General features: G+C 37.9%; 1 protein-coding gene across 2 annotated transcripts; it reads left to right on the plus strand.

The window, feature by feature from the left end:
- On the plus strand, positions 1-17,210 carry ift70 (intraflagellar transport 70). 2 transcript variants are annotated; one of them, XM_059347890.1, is made up of 19 exons: positions 8-191; positions 1,342-1,407; positions 2,246-2,455; positions 3,489-3,545; positions 3,715-3,850; positions 4,260-4,364; positions 4,482-4,610; positions 5,683-5,732; positions 6,396-6,548; positions 8,743-8,808; positions 8,972-9,025; positions 9,932-9,997; positions 10,494-10,570; positions 10,769-10,976; positions 12,306-12,377; positions 12,721-12,824; positions 13,918-13,996; positions 14,709-14,838; positions 16,494-17,210. In XM_059347890.1, exons 1-19 carry the CDS (start codon positions 144-146, stop codon positions 16,628-16,630), a joined length of 1,947 nt encoding a protein of 648 aa, XP_059203873.1. In that variant the 5' UTR covers positions 8-143; the 3' UTR covers positions 16,631-17,210. The 2 variants fall into 2 exon arrangements, with proteins under 2 accessions (XP_059203875.1, XP_059203873.1); XM_059347892.1 differs by lacking the exons at positions 12,306-12,377; positions 12,721-12,824; positions 13,918-13,996; positions 14,709-14,838; positions 16,494-17,210 and adding an exon at positions 11,798-12,288 and having other exon boundaries at positions 1-191.
- Positions 17,211-17,947: the final 737 nt, after the last annotated feature.

Here is a 17,947-nt window from a genome sequence, read left to right on the forward strand (position 1 = left end):
TAAGTAACAGCTGCTATGCGCTGCGTCCGTCCGCTAAACAGAAGCTAGTCGGATGACACACAGATGGATGTTTTATTTAAGATTTTATGAACACACAAAGTTAAAAGCTATTTATTTTTCCTTGACACATATCGTGTGAAGCCATGACAGCCATAAAAGACGGAGAGTACACGGCTACAATCTACAAACTGGTGAGAATATTGTTGAGTTGAGGATAGCTGTTCAGCTCGGAGCTAAGCTAGCGCTACCAAACTTCATTCAGAAATCGTTTATTTTAGTGTTTATAGATTATTGAAAAACAAACCCCCGACACATTAAAATTTTCCGGAATTGCCATGGACGTAACGTAAATTCTGCATACATTTGATATAGCAAATACCAAATCATATAGTAAAAAATGTAACTTTTGTGGTGTTAAAGTCCGTTAACATAACTATCGCACCTCTAAATAATCTCAAACTAACGTTATCATTGCCGCAGTTCAGTTTAACGTTACATAGTTACAACGCCGTAACATTATTTTTTACAGCTTCTTTCAGTAGCGGTATCGTAGTTATGTAACGCTATTGTTAATAATGTATATCGTCACACTGTTAAAGTAATCGTATAAGTCATTATTTGTCAAAATTGGTTGTTTTTTTTGCCTAAATCATCTCCTCATGACGCCGGCCACCTATGGTAAAATCGCCTACATCCTCAGTTGATCAGATCATGATTTTACCCCTTTAAGATCATCACTTCTTTGACAATTTGCCACATTCATAGGCATCAGATAAGAACCCAGCAAAGAAGAGCTAGACTCGAGGGAGATTGTTTAGTTATCAGTTTAGTTTATCAGTGTTTTATTGTAGACATTAAAATTGGTAACACTTTACTCTAAGGTGTCTACATAAGAGTGACATGAGCGTGTCATAAACATGACATGGGATGTGTCATGAACATTAATGACACTTTGAAGTAACATTAATGTTCATGATACTTGTCATGTCATGTTTCTGACAGGCTTGAGACTCTATGACTCTTATGTAGACACCTTCAAAATAAATTGTTACCATATCTTGCTTAAGTCACAAAGGCATGTTAAAAAAATTGCCTAAGTCATTTATTTCTCTTAAGTTATATAGTTTACACCCAGTGTTATAACTATGCCAATGGTCATCCTTTGTTACATCCTTTTTGAGTGAAAAAATCAATAAATGTCATATGTTACACTTTTGGTGAAGTTTTATGTGTTTCCTGCAAAACTCGAAAAAATTAGTTAGGCGATTATTTCAACAGGGTGACGATATTTAAAATGAATGCTGTATATCAATCCATTACAGTTCATTTTCTGTCTTTTAGATTAAAGATGGCCAGTATGTGGAAGCAATTCACATCCTCAACGGCCAACTGCAAAAACACACCAAGGTAAGTATATATAGTGTTTATTTTCAGCATGTCTGCAGGTCTTTTAGAAGTATTTTATGACAAATTTTGGGCCCAAAATGTACTTGATTTGTTCTAAATTCATATCATATTTTAATATTAACAACAGTTTAAACAATTAAACAATCAGTATAACATTAAACTTCAACTTTTTTGATGATCAGTTAACTGTTTTAGTCACTCATCAAGCAAAAATTCAAATCATTTACTGAGAGGATTTGCTGCTATTCTGTGTCGAGAAACTGTTAATATAATACTAAATTAATTTTTACTATTATGAGTTATTTTCAAAGCAATGACATTATATTTATGACATTTTATTGACAGAACAAAATAATCAATTGACAAAACAATTGGCATATTAATGGATAATGAAAATATTTGTTGTTTTCTGAATATCTTTGGGATTTTAACCGTTAGTCGGACAAAACAAAATATTTAAAGACATCATGTTGGGCTTCAGGACATATAATTGACCAAATTATTTATCAATTACTCAAATTACCAAATGAATCGGTAATACAAGATTAGCTATATTTGCAGCCCTGTTGGCAATTATGTGAATTAGTCTTTATTCGAAATAATAATTCGAAGAAAAACAGGCTTACCCGATTTATATTCATCACTTATTTATGATTTATGGGTAGTTTTAAGCCTACATTTCATGCAGTAATACTTGCAGACATCCTGGTTTATACTTCACTGTTGCTGTGTCTTTGATACTTAGAGACTGGTGTCATTATTTTTTATCCGCACAGATTTATGTTTAAACTGCAGACATCAACAGTTTAAGTCACTCTCATTTTCCTTTGTGTCACAGTCCAGGGCGGCACTGTCGCTGTTGGGTTACTGCTACTACCATATCCAGGATTTCACCAACTCTGCAGAGTGCTACGAGCAGCTCACCCAGCTGCACCCGGAGGTGGAGGAGTACAAGGTGTACTACGCTCAGTCCCTTTACAAAGCTGGTGCTTATCCTGAGGCCACAAAGGCCTCCTTCGTGCTCGACAACCCCAGCAGTCATCTCAAGGTACTGCATGGACACTCTGTCGATCTCAAAAAGCAGGATGATGTGGAAACTTGTATTACCAAGATGCCGACATTTTCGGACTTTTTATCAGCACCTGAAGGAGTTTGGCTCCAGGTGTTCCATCACTGCTTCAAATTTGTTATTTAAGAACAACTCCAACTTATTTACATGGAATTGTTTCACTCTGTTCCCTCCATCTGTTACACACTTTATATCACTGGGAGCTGTTGTTCAACAGAAGTGCTCTAACAAATGCATATGGGCCATAAATTCACAGCGAATGAAATAACACAGGCAAACATGTGTATAGCTCAGCAAAAGGAAACACATATTTATTACCAGTAAGTCAAAATAATGCTGTCGTCAATGGAACTTAAGTCTATTTGATGTTTATAAGAGGACATATTGAAACATTATGTACAACCCCAATTTCAAAAGAGTTAATAAAAACAGAAGGCATCACATTCAGAATTTTGAGTTGATCATAACAGGAAATATATTGTTGCTATGCAGGTGTAAAGTGAATATATCTCAGAAAGGATCAGCAAAATATCACATTGATTGATTGATTGATTGATTGATTGATTGATTGATTGATTGATTGATTGATTGATTGATTGATTGATTGATTGATTGATTGATTTTATTTGACCATTCTTGATATAAAAAATATGAAACAGCAACCTGTGTCATACGTAATATAAATAGATAAAAAATAGTCAGGTATAACACAATAAAGCCCTAAGGCTTATTTCCATTGTGGTCCCCATTCTGTTTTATTCACCTGTTGGACATTTTATTGGGAACTTAGGATCAGAATTCTTGCAGAAAGTATCTGAATTAATGGCAAAAAAAAAAGTTTGGATGATGAAAATGAATTATAAATGTTTGGATCAGAGTCTAAGGTTTCATGTTATTGCTTAACATTTTTTGCCCCGAAGTCAAACCAGCACTAAGATTTACCTTTATCTTTGATACCTCTCTCTCTCTCTCTCTCTCTCTCTCTCTCTCTCTCTCTCTCTCTCTGGCACAGATGGTCAAGCTGCAGGCTTGTATCAAATATTGTGAGGAAGATTACTCTGCTGCCAAGGTGACAAGCCTCCTCAAATTATCTGTTAATGCATACAAATTGTACCATTTCGGTTAAAAATGGTGGCAGTGTGAATCATAATTATCTGCAGCCAAACATACACATCCATTCATATTTAACTAAGTGTGTGTGTGTGTGTGTGTGTGTGTGTGTGTGTGTGTGTTTACAGTCGCTGCTGGAGCAGCTGCCCCAGGAAGACCCAGACTACGTCTACAACATGGGCTGTTTGCTTTACCAGGATGGCAAGTATGAGGAGGCCTGCAAGAAGTTCATGTCTGCCATGCAAGTGCTGGGATACGTGCCAGGTAGCTATCAAGGACACACACATGAATATACCTGCAGTGGCTCTTCTACATAATACTGCACATTTTTATATTGAGACAACACTGACTTTCACGGACATGAAATGACAAAGGCTGCATTCACCATCTTCTTGTATCTAAAAATGATCACAAGAATATCTGATTCAGATGAAGTCACGATAATTGACTGATGTTTGCATCCTATTCTTTTTTGGGGTCAATAATTAGAGTAGCCAATATTTAAGAAAAAGGAAAATCTTCTTTACAAACTGGCAAAAGTGGCAGCAAAACTACCAATTATTTTATCACAAATTTTAAGGAGTTTGGTCAGGTTGAGATTAGATTAAGAATCATCCCTACAGGCGCCATTTAATGTTTTATTATCTGTCTTTCTGCCCCTCTTCTCTCTCAGCGCTGTCATACAACATCTCCCTGTGTTACTACAGCCTGAAGAACTACGCTCAGGCCCTGAAATACATTGGGGAGATCATCGAGCGAGGCATCAGGGAACATCCAGGTAGAACCGCCATAATCTCACCTGTGTTAATCAACAAACCGACTCACTCTTGTTTACAGCATTTAGAATGACATTTTGATTGAAAGTTTTTAAGTTATAAAAGTTTCTGTGCACCAGAGCTGAGCGTCGGGATGACGACTGAGGGCATCGATGTTCACAGCGTGGGCAACACGCTGGTGCTGCACCAGACAGCCCTGATCGAAGCCTTCAACCTCAAAGCTGCCATTGAGTACCAGCTGAAGAACTGTAAGAACCTCACTCACCTCACTTCAGTCCTCCGAAGAGGGAGAGATAAAAGAGCCTCATACAAAATAACCCGGCCATAAAAAACACAAGTCTTTGACTACTCTCCAAAACTAATACAGCCCAACAGGGATTTCACCTGTTCCAGCCTTCATCTTTTTAATTGCTTTGTGAATTAATGTATTATATTGTTTGTTCTACTTAAAGTAACACCAACGTTAAGGTTCCTTGTGGAATTTCCTTTTTACCATAAAGACATAGAATATATTTTTACACAGCACAGACTAAAAGCTGTCAAACATCAATGTAAACAATGTAAACCTTCAGGACTTGAGTGGGTTCCAAGTCTTGAAAGTTAGTATGTTTTCGAGGTTAGGAATGTGTTTGAATTTGAATTAAGTCCTTGAAAAAAATCTTAATTTTCAACATAACCTGGTGTTGTATCAACACAATCACTCATGTAAACTAAAAACTTTTAATATTTGACAAATTTGGCGCCTCACAGCACACAGTCTCAGCTATAGTAGTCCTCTGTTGATCCCTTATTCTGGAAGTTTTCAAGCATCAAAACTTGCAATGAAAATTAATATACACAGGCGGTAACATAAACAGTGACCGTTGTACGTATAAACTAGTTCTGTAAATGTTATTTTTTGCAATAACAGCATTAGTAACTATTGAAATGATAAAGGCTCGTAGAGTCTGTACATTTTTGGTCTTGTTACCTTGAAAGTGCTAAGAAGTTTTACTCTTATTAAGGTGTTCAAACCCTTGGTTCTGACATTTAGTTCATCATAGATCGGTAAAACGTAAGTAACATAACCTGCCTACTCATCAATACCACCAGGTGTTTTATTCTGCCTTCATTTGCACATGTTTCAATTGAATATATGTCAAAAATGATATAAAAAATCCTCACATTCTATTTTATTTACGATTTAAACTCTAGACATCTTTTTTGGAGTTGAGTACAAGATTGAGTGTTGATTAATAAGAAAAGTGTTTATGCTAATCATGTATTCAAACTAAATCTAACTGATTTCTATTCTGTTTTGTGTTCATGTTTTTCCTGCAGTAAAAGGAGCTCAGGAGGCTTTGACAGACATGCCTCCCCGATCAGAGGAGGTAACTCTTACACACATTGTTCTCTGCCTGTGTGTGTGTGTGTGTGTGTGTGTGTGTGTGTGTGTGTGTGTGTGTGTGTGTGTGTGTGCCTGCCTGCCTGCCTGCCTGCCTGCCTGTCTGTCTGTCTGTCTGTCTGTCTGTCTGTCTGTCTGTCTGTCTGTCTGTCTGTCTGTCTGTGTGTGTGTGTGTGTGTGTGTGTGTGTGTGTGTGTGTATTCTGCACACCCTTTGGCGAGGTGTGATTATTCAGATATAATCTGAATTAGGGCTGTCTGGACCTGCCCCGCTAACAGCCTGGAGATAACAGAGATTAATAGAATATTAGAACAGAGACATAGGTGTGTGAAGGCTTACATGGAGGTAATGATGATAGTTTTATCGTCTTGAAACTGCTTCATTAAAATTAATGTACAGATGGGGCACTGTCCTTGGTCCAGTCTGTAAGTGCCACTGAGTCATGACTGCCTGTTTTACCTGGGAGAAGTGAACAACTAGTTCCACCTAGTGGAATTTAAGACCTACTACATTTACATACTTTGTTTATAAACAAACTACAATTTCATATTTTAGAGTCATGTACCGAAAAATGTCAAGCTTATCAAACTGCCTCTCTTTCTCTAGAATATTCTTTACTAAATACTGTGCTTTGTGTGTGTTTATGCAGGAGCTGGACCCAGTGACACTCCACAACCAGGCTCTGGTGAACATGGACACGAAGCCGTCGGAGGGTTTTGAGAAGCTGGCCTTCCTGCTGCAGCAGCCCTCCTTCCCCCCCGTCACCTTTGGAAACCTGCTGCTGCTCTACTGCAAACACGAGGTAAGAAACAGGCTCCAGGTTACTGTCCCGCACCTGGAAGGTCCCACTCTGGATCCACTGTGGCACACTGGAGCACTGAATCCTAACATCCTAAAATCTTCCTAAAAATTTGGTTTATAACCAATTTCACTCTATGTTTTGGATCTCAAATATATCTACATTCACACAAATACTTTTATCTGTAAAATAGGTGATTGCTGACCATGATCAAGCCAAAAGGTTTCCCCTGTCCTCCTTACTTTGTTTTTTTGTAATCTTCCTGCCAACAAAATATAGGGCCTCTTTGAGCTGGAGCCTCTTTGCAGCTCACTGAAATGAAAAGCTTCTCACACTCCCCGACGTCTTTAAGGACTTGCAGAATTACAAAACATTAATTTGCAATTCTACAGCGAAAGAAACCTTTGTTTGAAATGAAGGAACTTGCCAAGCATTAAAAAGCAGTGTATAAAAAGACATGGACATAGCCACGTGAAATAGCCCAGTGATTTGTGGTTGTTTTCCATATTGACCATCACCATCTTGCTTTTTTTGGGGCTAGAAGTGACCATATTTGGACACAAGAGGGGGGAGCCAAGTTATCAACTAATGCTATTGCTATCTAGCAAGCTTGGTTAACTTTACATTAACTGTGATATTAATTGGGAAACTAATTTTGTCTAAAGAAAAACAGACCTGAACAGACCTGTTCAGGAAAAATAAACAGCTGAGCCCTTAGAGTGTCTTTCAGAGCAACAGAACACTGAACGAGGCGACCATACTGTTTCATTTAACTTTGAACTCTGTGAAACGGTCAAAGTTCAAATACTAGCAATACACGAAAAAAGAGTTTAAGAGCTTTTTGAATGTACACAGTGTTATGGATAAGCTTTGTTACACTTCTGTCCTGATTGACAGGTTGCTGTGATTGTGACAATCAAAAGGAAGTCCCGCCCTAAAGCACATCATGTTTCATCGTCCATTTACTGTAAATGGGATCAAAATAATAGTAATAGTAAATTAACATCATGCTGTTTTGAAGAAAACTTGAAACTAACAACCGAGATCATAAACTTATTATGAGAACATTTAGTGAGATAATAAATCATGTGAGAAGTAGGCTTTATTTTCTTATACACACTTACAGTTGAAACCAGAAGTTTACATACACTATATAAAAAGACACGTATGCTTTTTTTCTCACTGTCCCACATGAAATCAGACAATCACTTTTCCTTTTTTAGGTCCGTTAGGATTACCAAAATTATTTCTATCTGCTAAATGCCAGAATAATGAGAGAAGGATTTTTTAAGACATTTTTTTATTACTTTCTTCAAAGTCAGAAGTTTACATACACAAACATTATCATGCCTTGAAACAATTTGGGAAAGCCCAGATGATGCTGTCATGTCTTTGGAAGCTTCTGATAGGTTTATATTATAGAGAAAGTCAAAAGAAATCAGCCAAGATATCAGGAAGAGAATTGTGCACTTGCACAAGTCTGGTTCATCCTTGGGTGCAATTTCCAGATGCCTGAAGGTGCCACATTCATCTGTTCAAATAATTATACCCAAGTATAAACACCATGGGAATGTCCAGCCATCATACTGCTCTGGAAGGAAACGAGTTCTGTGTCCCAGAGATGAACATGCTTTGGTCCAAAATGTGCATATCAACCCAAGAACAAAAGCAAAAGACCTTGTGAAGATGCTGGCTGAAGCTGGTAAGAGTGTGTCATTATCCACAGTGAAACGAGTACTGTACCGACATGGGCTGAAAGGCCACTCTGCCAGGAAGAAGCCATCACTCCAAAAGAAACATAAAAAAGCCACATTACAGTTTTCAAATGCACACAAAGACCTTAATTTTTGGAGACATGTCCTGTGGTCTGACAAAACTGTAATCTGGCTTTTTTATGTTTCTTTTGGAGATTGAGCAGCCTGCCGCCTGTGGAGCTCACTTCATTATTCAGAGAGTTATTGTTCACAAACATGACTCCCCTCTGTTTTACAGAGGGACTGTGTCAGCATTTTCCACCATATGGAGCCAGTGAGGGTCCATGCAGGGAGTAGCAGTGTTTTGAAAAGGGTTTGGACTCATGTGGTGTGAGACTTAGTGGAAAGAGCTCCAAACACACAGAGAGCTGCAGAGAGGCGTGGGTCTTTCATTAAAATGGTATTAATGTCACTGCTGGACTCTCTCTCTCTCTCTCTCTCAGTACTTTGACCTGGCAGCTGACGTCCTGGCAGAGAACGCACATCTCACTTACAAGTTCCTCTCACCTGTAAGTTACTGGACTGATTCCTGTAGTTAATAAACATCACACCAGGTCTTGATGCTCCCTGCAGCCACTCTCTGTGTCTGTTTACCTGCAGAAACAACTGAATAATCATGACAGGTTTCATATGGCAGGATCCATATTTAAATTGTGTTTTTGTCCTTTTCAGTACATGTATGAGTTTCTTGATGCCTTGTTGACCTGCCAGACAGCACCAGAGGAGGTACTGAAGAACATTTTATTATTACAGCCACATTTATCAATGTTTTTTTACTAACAGTGGATTAAATGACTTGTGTATTATCATCAACGCTGCAATTGTTTAGCATCTTTCAGCTCATTCTTTTGTGTAGTGATGCCCAAAAAAGTATCAGTCGATAATAGGGAAATTTATATTTTTATGTTTTATTATTATCTGATAAATTATGATTGATAATACAAAACCAAATTGCCCACATGCACAGCATCTTCATACTCAGATACAGCAGGTAGCAACTGCTGAGTATTTACTAAATTCAGAAGTCTGATTTGTCAAAGTATTTCATTTTAACTCTTGTGCAAAATACTACATAAACACTTGTGTTTGTCAAGTCTGTGAAGAATCAGAATTCTCTGTTTATGTTTGTTAATGATAGTGATTTCACTTATATCTGGTTAGGTCAGAGCTGTGAGATATTAAATCATCCATCTTTGCTTACTTTATCTCAGACTTTCTTACCCTCAGCTGTGCATAAACAACAAGTTATAAACTTATTTTTAAAATATGAAAATGTGAAATTATTGCTTATCTTATCCGTATCAACCATGCAAAGCAGTTCATTATCTGTTATCGTGCCAGTGGGAAAAAATCCATATCATGCATCCCTGCTTTTGTGTTTTTATTTAATGTTTTTTACACTGTGTGTGATTCAGTCTCAGTGCTCTCATCTCATCTCATCTCTTCAGCTTCAAGAAGCAGAGTTTTATTACCAAACTATTGTGAAGCTTGTGTTACTGTAGGCAACATAATATGTTTGTTTTATTTTCACAGTGCAGCCTGAAGTTCATTATGTTAAGTTTTGTGGCTGTTTAGTTGTGTTTTTCATTCATGAATAAAATCATGTTTATACTCTGTTTGTTTGTTCCACAGGCTTTTAGGAAGTTTGACGAGATGAACGGCAAACTGACAGAGCAATTACGCAAGCTGGCCAAGCAGGTTATTTACCTCTTTGTCTTCCACTCTGCACCTTTTATAGAGCTTTCTTTCTTATTTGTTGTGTATTTTACTATTTTACTATTTTTTGCCTGTTTATTATTTATTATTTTGGCTTTACCTTTGACTTGCTTTCAACTTAAACACTGACATCCTGAGTTGCAGTATTTTAATGAGATTGTTAAAAAATGTAAATATTTAAAAGGGAGTTGTTTTAAATTACATTGCATTTATTTAGCTGACAGCTTTATCCAAAGTAACTCACAATAAGTGTGTTCAACCATGTAGGTAAAACCCTCAAAAATGCCAGAATAGGCATTATTTATAATTGGCTGATTTACTTCAAGTGCAAAATGTTCACCATAGAGACAATAGGGAATGGAGAAAAAGGTTTTTGGTTTTATTCTCAAAATGTTGCGATTGTAAATAAACATTAGGTTTTAATGTAAAGAGACTCGAAGAGTTTCGTCTGAATGTGTTTTTGTCCATTTTCCCTAAGCTGCAGGAAGCCAGGCTGGCTCGAGACGATGAAGTCCAGAAGAAAGCTCTGCAGGACTACGACCTGATGCAGGAGAAGTGAGGACACACACGCATGCATGCACACACACACACACACTATATCAAAATTTGTCTAATCCTTACTTTCTAAACATCGACATATTATGCTTTACTGTTTTAACCAAAGGCATCAATCCAGTTAATTCAATTTCATCCAAAACTATGTTGCAATCAGAATAACATGAAAGCCATGTAACTGGCCCGGTCATGTCTCAGGTACATCGTGGTCCTGATGGCTCAAGCCAAGATCTACTGGAACCGGGAGAACTTCCAGATGGTGGAGAAGATTTTCCGTAAGTCTGTGGAGGTCTGTAACGAGGACGACACCTGGAAGCTGAACGTCGCCCACGTGCTCTTCATGCAGAACAAGTACAAGGAGGCCATCGGCTTCTACGAGCCCATCGTCAAGAAGCACTACGATAACGTGAGTGCTCCGGGCGGCTGGTCACAGTCATATGAAAACTAATGTGTGGAGGGGTGAGAAGATTACAGAATATAGACACTTTAATACTTTATTATATACTCAGATACAGTGCTGTTAACCCTCTGAACACCAAGCAGTTTCAGGTTCCGTCACATTTTACTTACTGTGGCATAATTTTTCACTGCAATAAATAAAATGTATATAGGTATAAATATATACCTCTATTGAAACAACACAAGCATGACTAGAAGTAAGGATAAATACCTTTTTGGTCCAGTATTACACACTTCTATTTCTTCTGGGAAAAAATAGAATCTATATATTAACAACATTCTTCCAAGTGTCCACAAGTGCTACAGATATTCGGAAAAGTGTTTGCTCCACGTACTATACATGTACAAACTATTAATTAATCATTTTTACGACTTCTACTGCCAACCTCTCTCGTCCTCTCCTCTGCTCTGTGTAAACCACCCCCATTTCAAGTTTTACTGAAGTTTTGTCAAGTGACTAATGGTCTCTGCCACATCTTTCAGAGTGCTAAATTTGAAGATTTTATGTTTTTTTTACTTTAAGCTTTATTTTTGGACAAAATTGTGCTGAAATATCACTATTTTTGCTAGATTTGTTTTTTGTTTGTTTTTTATTACAGAAGTGCCCGTCACACATGGCTCATTAAAGGACAGTTGTAAATTCAAATATCCAATATTGTTTTTCTATTTTTACAGTTCCTGTTTCATAAATGGTGTAACTATGAGGGATCAGAGGGTTAATTGGCCCACTGACAGTCTCAAACGTTGACAGTTTGCCTTTCTGTCCAGGTGGAGCAGTGTAACATTCAGGAGTGTCCCTGCAAGTGCAAACCTTCGGTAAAAACAGAGACCAAACAGCTCTGTACTGATTCCTCTGCAGTGTCTTCACATCTGTGCATGATTCCTACCTCGATGATTTTATGCTGCTGCTGTTTTTTTTGTTTGTTTGTTTGTTTGCAGTGGTGTTCCTATCATTCTCTGGCATATGGAGATTTTTACTTTTGTCCAATTTGAAAAAATGAAGTCACGATAAATTGTGTTACTATTCCTCACTGAAAAATTTAAAGTTTCAATTTCTTACATCAATGATTTTCATTGAAGACATTTTAATTATTTTCTGTTCTGAATAACAATAATAATAATAATAATAATAATTAAGAAGCCTAAAATCAGTTTGAGGAAACTTGCACGCACCCTGGGTTGGTTTCAATAAAGGTTTCTTAAAGGTCCGAGTGCCGGCTGAAAATGATCTGTGAAATGAGCCAAAATGTGTGTGTTTGTGTGTGTTTCACTGTAGATCCTGAATGTGAGCGCTGTGGTCCTGGCCAACCTGTGTGTGTCCTACATCCTGACCAGCCAGAATGAGGAGGTACTGTACAGAGAGGTTAAACACAGAGCAGCAGTGTTTCTGTCACTTTAACACTGGAAGAGGTCATTCTTTTATACTTTTATAGTTGTGGAAAGTAGTGCACTGTACTGTCTTGATTACACAATTTTATACTATGCCTAATAACTTCAAAACATTTCCCTTTTATTTTTTTTAAATTAAATTACATTTCATTTTATTAAATTACATTATTTTGTTTATGTGTCATTTTTGACTGTAGATATTCTCTCTGTGTCTTCGTATAGAGATGCATTTTGTAGGATTGTTATCCGTTTTGCACGCTATGAATCTGTCCCTCCCGTTTCCTCCTCGTGCCATCTAACAGGCTGAAGAGCTGATGAGGAAGATCGAGAAAGAAGAGGAGCAGATTTCTTACGACGACCCCGACAAGAAAGTCTTCCACCTCTGCATCGTGAACCTGGTCATTGGGTGAGTTCCTGGTGCTGCATTTCACTGATCCTGCTGCAAAAACTGACTCAGGGCCTCACTACACTTCTGCTGCAGCAGTGTTGGAGTGAAGCGTTTTATGATCTGGAACCTCATGCATTTAGAAATCTTTCTGTGAAATTACTTATTTACTTTATTACTACAAGTAATAGTCCTGCATTAAAGCTTATCTAAGTAAAGTACAAAAGTATCAGCATCAAAATGAACTTAAAGTATCAAAAGTAAAACAACTCATTATGCAGAATGGACCCACTGAGATTGTTAAATATATTCTAAATATAATATTAGATTATTTGTATAGATGCATTTATTTAAGCAGCATCATTATACTATAATGAGGTAAAAAAAAAAAACAACAACAAGAAAAAACATCTAATCACTTTAAATCGATCATATTTCTCATGTTAAATCTCGACCTGAAAAGTAATTTAACTGTAAACTGTGTGCCTGTGTGACTACATGCTCATTGTCTGTATCTGTGTGTTTTTCATGCCACACACAAAAACATCAGTATCCATCTGTTTATTTACAAGCCTTTACCATTACGTGCTCAGTGTGTTTTCTATAAAATAAACAAATCACACAATATTACATACATTGTAATCAAAATAATAAAGTTGGAGTTGTTAAAGCTCAACTCATTATTAGAAAAAGAAAGGTATTTCAATCTTGTTTATTGCAGGTATTTTAATTATTTAGATTTTCAGCAGTTTATATTTCTAAATTTCCCTTTTCCAAAGTCTTTTTATTTTTTATTTCAAGGCAGCACTTTTCTTCATAGTCTTTGTGTAACACAAGACAAAAAGCAAAGCCAGTTATGTGATCGGCTGAATGAGCAAATGAGCATGCTGTTTGTTTTTATCATATTTATTATTTTTGGTCCCAAGGAGACTTAATGGAAGTTATTTAAAAACAAAATCAAATTTTGACACTTGGAGCAAATTCCATCCACTAAAAACAGAAGCTGGTACAATACGGTCAAAAGCTCTGGAAAAACCTGAGTTTGGAGTATTTAATTGGACATATTTGTCTTCTCAAGGTCAAGAATAAATCTCCACTCTCAACACTTTTGCAGGACACTGTACTGCGCAAAGGGAAACTACGACTTTGGCATCTCTCGAGTCATCAAGAGCCTGGAGCCGTACAACAAGAAGGTCAGACTTTTCCTTTTCCATTGTCGTCTTGCAACCAGGGTTAAAAATGCATTTCAATACATATTACATTACATTACATGTCATTTAGCAGATGCTTTTGTCCAAAGCGACTTACAATAAGTGCATTCAACATATACTAACTAACCCTAGTATCACAATAGTATCATTATTATTACTTTCCATTACAGTTGGAATATCTCCTCATGAGCTCATTGACTGTTAACTATTCAGCTTAGAGAAAATGTTCAGCATCAAAATGTCAAATCTGAAAGACAAGCATCAAATCCTGAACCAAAAATATCCATCTGAGCCCTGCAGGGCTCTTCTCTCAGGCTAAGCTGCTGCTCTTTTTTAAGACCTTTTGAACCGGTCCAGTCACAACTGCAGACTGTGGCTGCAGCTGAGTCCACTAATCTCCAGCTGAGAACACAAGCCGTCATCCTGGGTGTTTCCCTCCACAGAGTCACATTCACAGTGAGAGCAGAGACGGGTTCAGGAATGTGAAGCCTGGCCAGTCACACCAGCCTCACAACCTGAACGTGTCTGAAGTCTGATTCCCTCAAACAAACAAAAAAATCATTGTCACACCAGCCTATAAATTTAAACCAGAACTACAACTGAACAAAGTGTGTGTGTGTGTGTGTGTGTGTGTGTGTGTGTGTGTGTGTGTGTGTGTGTGTCTGTGTCTGTGTGTGTCTGTGTCTGTGTGTAGCTGGGGACGGACACATGGTTCTACGCCAAGCGCTGTTTCCTCTCCCTGCTGGAGAACATGTCCAAACACATGGTCATGCTGAGGGATGCTGTGGTACAGGAGTGTATCCAGTTCCTGGAGCACTGCGAGGGTGAGCAGCAGCCACTCACACACACACACAGACACACACACACATACACACACACACAAACACACACTTGCAAAAATGCTGCACTGTGACAACAATTGATGTGTGCAGAGCACTTGTGTTCTTATTCCCGTGAAACAGATTTCACTCATTAGTTTTTAAATCATTATTTGAATTTTGTTTTTAAATGTACATATTTAGCATCCAATGATTCTCTGAGGTTTCCTGTAGTGTCACCACCAGATGAAAACAATTCACTAATAAAAAATCACTTCAATAGTGATATAGTCATGCTGCTGTTTTTTCATTAGTACACCTCCATGTGTAACACTCCCACACATCTATTATACAGACTGTGGACATAGTCATTGTGACTTCACCCATCGGTTTATGGACTCTGGTTTTGAAGCCTCAAGCTAGAGGTTTTGTACGGTGGCCCTGTAGTGCAAACCACACACACGTGTTGTGATGAATTGCTGGTGTTTCGTGTGAATTGCTGGTGTGTTGTGATGAATTGCTGGTGTGTTGTGGTGAATTGTTGTCGTGTTGTGATGAATTGCTGGTGTGTTGTGTGAATTGCTGGCGTATTGTGGTGAATTGTTGGCGTGTTGTTATGAATTGCTGGTGTGTTGTGTGAATTGCTGGCGTGTTGTGGTGAATTGCTGGCATGTTGTGTGAATTGCAGTCGTGTTGTGGGAATTGTTGACGTGTTGTGATGAATTGCTGACGTGTTGTGGTGAATTGTTGGTGTGTTGTGATGAATTGCTGGTGTGTTGTGTGAATTGCTGGCGTGTTGTGGTGAATTGTTGGCGTGTTGTGGTGAATTGCTGGCGTGTTGTGTGAATTGCTGGCGTATTGTGGTGAATTGTTGGCATGTTGTGATGAATTGCTGGTGTGTTGTGGTGAATTGCTGGCATGTTGTGTGAATTGCAGTCGTGTTGTGGGAATTGTTGACGTGTTGTGATGAATTGCTAGCGCGTTGTGTGAATCGCTGGTGTTGTGTGAATTGCTGGTGTGTTGTGTGAATTGCTGGCGTGTTGTGGTGAATTGTTGGCGTGTTGTGATGAATTGCTGGTGTGTTGTGGTGAATTGTTGGCGTGTTGTGATGAATTGCTGGTGTGTTGTGTGAATTGCTGGCGTGTTGTGGTGAATTGTTGGCGTGTTGTGATGAATTGCTGGCGTGTTGTGTGAATTGCTGGTGTGGTTTGCACTTCAGGACCACCGTAGTTTTGGCCATCACCATCTTGGTCTTTTTCACCAGCTAACACTTTGGCATTGGCTTGTTAGCTTGGTTAGCTAGGGACAATCCAGCCGACTCTTCAGAGTGTCTCATAGTCCAACTGAACACTGAATGAGATATTTTTAAACAGCCAAAATGTTCCAGTTAACGTTGATGAAGTGAAATCACACCGTAAATGGGTCAAAGTTCTGAGTCTGTCTTATGATATTTGACTCCAAATTGGACCATAATTTTAAAAAGAAGGAACATCATGTTTTTCTGAAGAAGACTTGAAACTAACAATTGAGACTATAAACTCATTATGAGAATGTTTACTGAAGTTAAATTAAGGTATGGTAAAATAACAATATAGTATCTATTTATGTATTTATCTTTGGACTTGTTCAGTTTGAGTTGACCTTAATTCGTCTCCCTGCAGCGTACGGCTCAGAGGTCACCGCCATCATCGAGCAGCCACTGGAGGAGACCCGCACTCACATCGGTAAGAACACTGTCACCTACGAGGCTCGGCTGCTCAAGGCGCTTTTCTACGAGGTCATCGGCTGGAATAAGTGACGTCATCATACGACAGAACTCGACCGGACTCAAGAGACGGTCAGAACACATGATAAGGCCCGCTGTGCAAGCTTTATATTTCTGGGAATTCAAACTATTTCCAGGCCATGACTTCCTTCAGGCAGCTGTTGGACTCACTCCGTCTTTCTCTGTGACACACACACACACACACACACACACACACACACACAGTAGAGACAGCTTTAATTCTGAAGTTGAGCTTGGGAAGTTTTGGCAGAAAGATCCAACTGATGTTACATAATCAGTTTGTGTTCCTTCTCACTTTATGGCCTCTTGCTCCACTTCACAGACTCTTACAGCCAGAGATGATTTTACATTTATTATCAGTGCTACTTCTATTGTAGAGGATAGCTTGTGTAGAAATACAGCCTACAGACTTTGTTTTATTGGTTGACATGAAATACATGATAACATTTTGTATGTAAGTTCATCTACAGACATTCATAGTTCATGCATAAATCCTCTTTGGTCAGTGCTGGTTGTACAGCTACCTTCTGTCCCTTTTTATTCAGTACATAAACATAATATAAAATAAAGATGTTATTTTTTGAAAGAAAAACTGTTTCGCAGGATGCTTTTCTTTCTATATGCCTTTCATATAGGGATGCTCCAATCAGGATTTTAATGGCTCATATCATTAACTGATGGCTGTTTTTAAGCATTTTTACTGACAGATTTGGCAGAAACGACCCTGTTAGATCCACAACTGTTTTCTTCTCACCCAGACTTTATGTTTGTTGTATTTGCTGAATCTCTATGACATGATGTGTGAAGTTATTAAAACCCAGAGGCAGAAAAAACGATGCTCCTTTAACTCTGTTATACTCTCATGCATGCTCTAAAAGTCCTGGCCTCTCTCCTCTGCAAACTTTTTCTCTGCAAATGCAGTAGCCCCTGTGGCCCTTTCAGAATTTCCCCAGAGGAAATTTTCTAGTGATAATATGTAATTTTGCACATAGTTTGTTTTGAAGAGTTTCAGCTAACAAGGAAAAAAACGCCTATAAATATACATGTTTTTATGGGACATTTTTGTATATAGTTTTATTATATTTAAATTTTACCTTTTTTATATGTTCATATTTGTATCCTATGTTCCAAAACAGTTCATTTAGCATATTTATGGTTTTTATTGTAGTAAATAGTACAATTTTTCAACCCGGATTTCATGATTTTTGTGTATTTTTGGGCTCAATATGTTGATAAAGTAGGTTATATCGAAAAAAATAATTGTCAGATTGTCATATAGGTGAAGAAAAAATGGATAGCAAATATGGGTATAGTAAACATTTGTTATGT

Source organism: Centropristis striata, chromosome 13 (assembly GCF_030273125.1).
Source record: "Centropristis striata isolate RG_2023a ecotype Rhode Island chromosome 13, C.striata_1.0, whole genome shotgun sequence".
In the NCBI taxonomy this organism is placed as follows: domain Eukaryota; kingdom Metazoa; phylum Chordata; class Actinopteri; order Perciformes; family Serranidae; genus Centropristis; species Centropristis striata.

Excerpts from the sequence above, each read along its gene's own strand:
- ift70 (XM_059347890.1), top strand. The coding sequence starts at position 144 with ATGACAGCCATAAAAGACGGAGAGTACACGGCTACAATCTACAAACTG. Across the intron at positions 4,611-5,682 it reads TGAGTACCAGCTGAAGAACT|TAAAAGGAGCTCAGGAGGCT; the intron begins GTAAGAACCTCA and ends TTTTTCCTGCAG. Across the intron at positions 10,571-10,768 it reads TACGACCTGATGCAGGAGAA|GTACATCGTGGTCCTGATGG; the intron begins GTGAGGACACAC and ends GTCATGTCTCAG.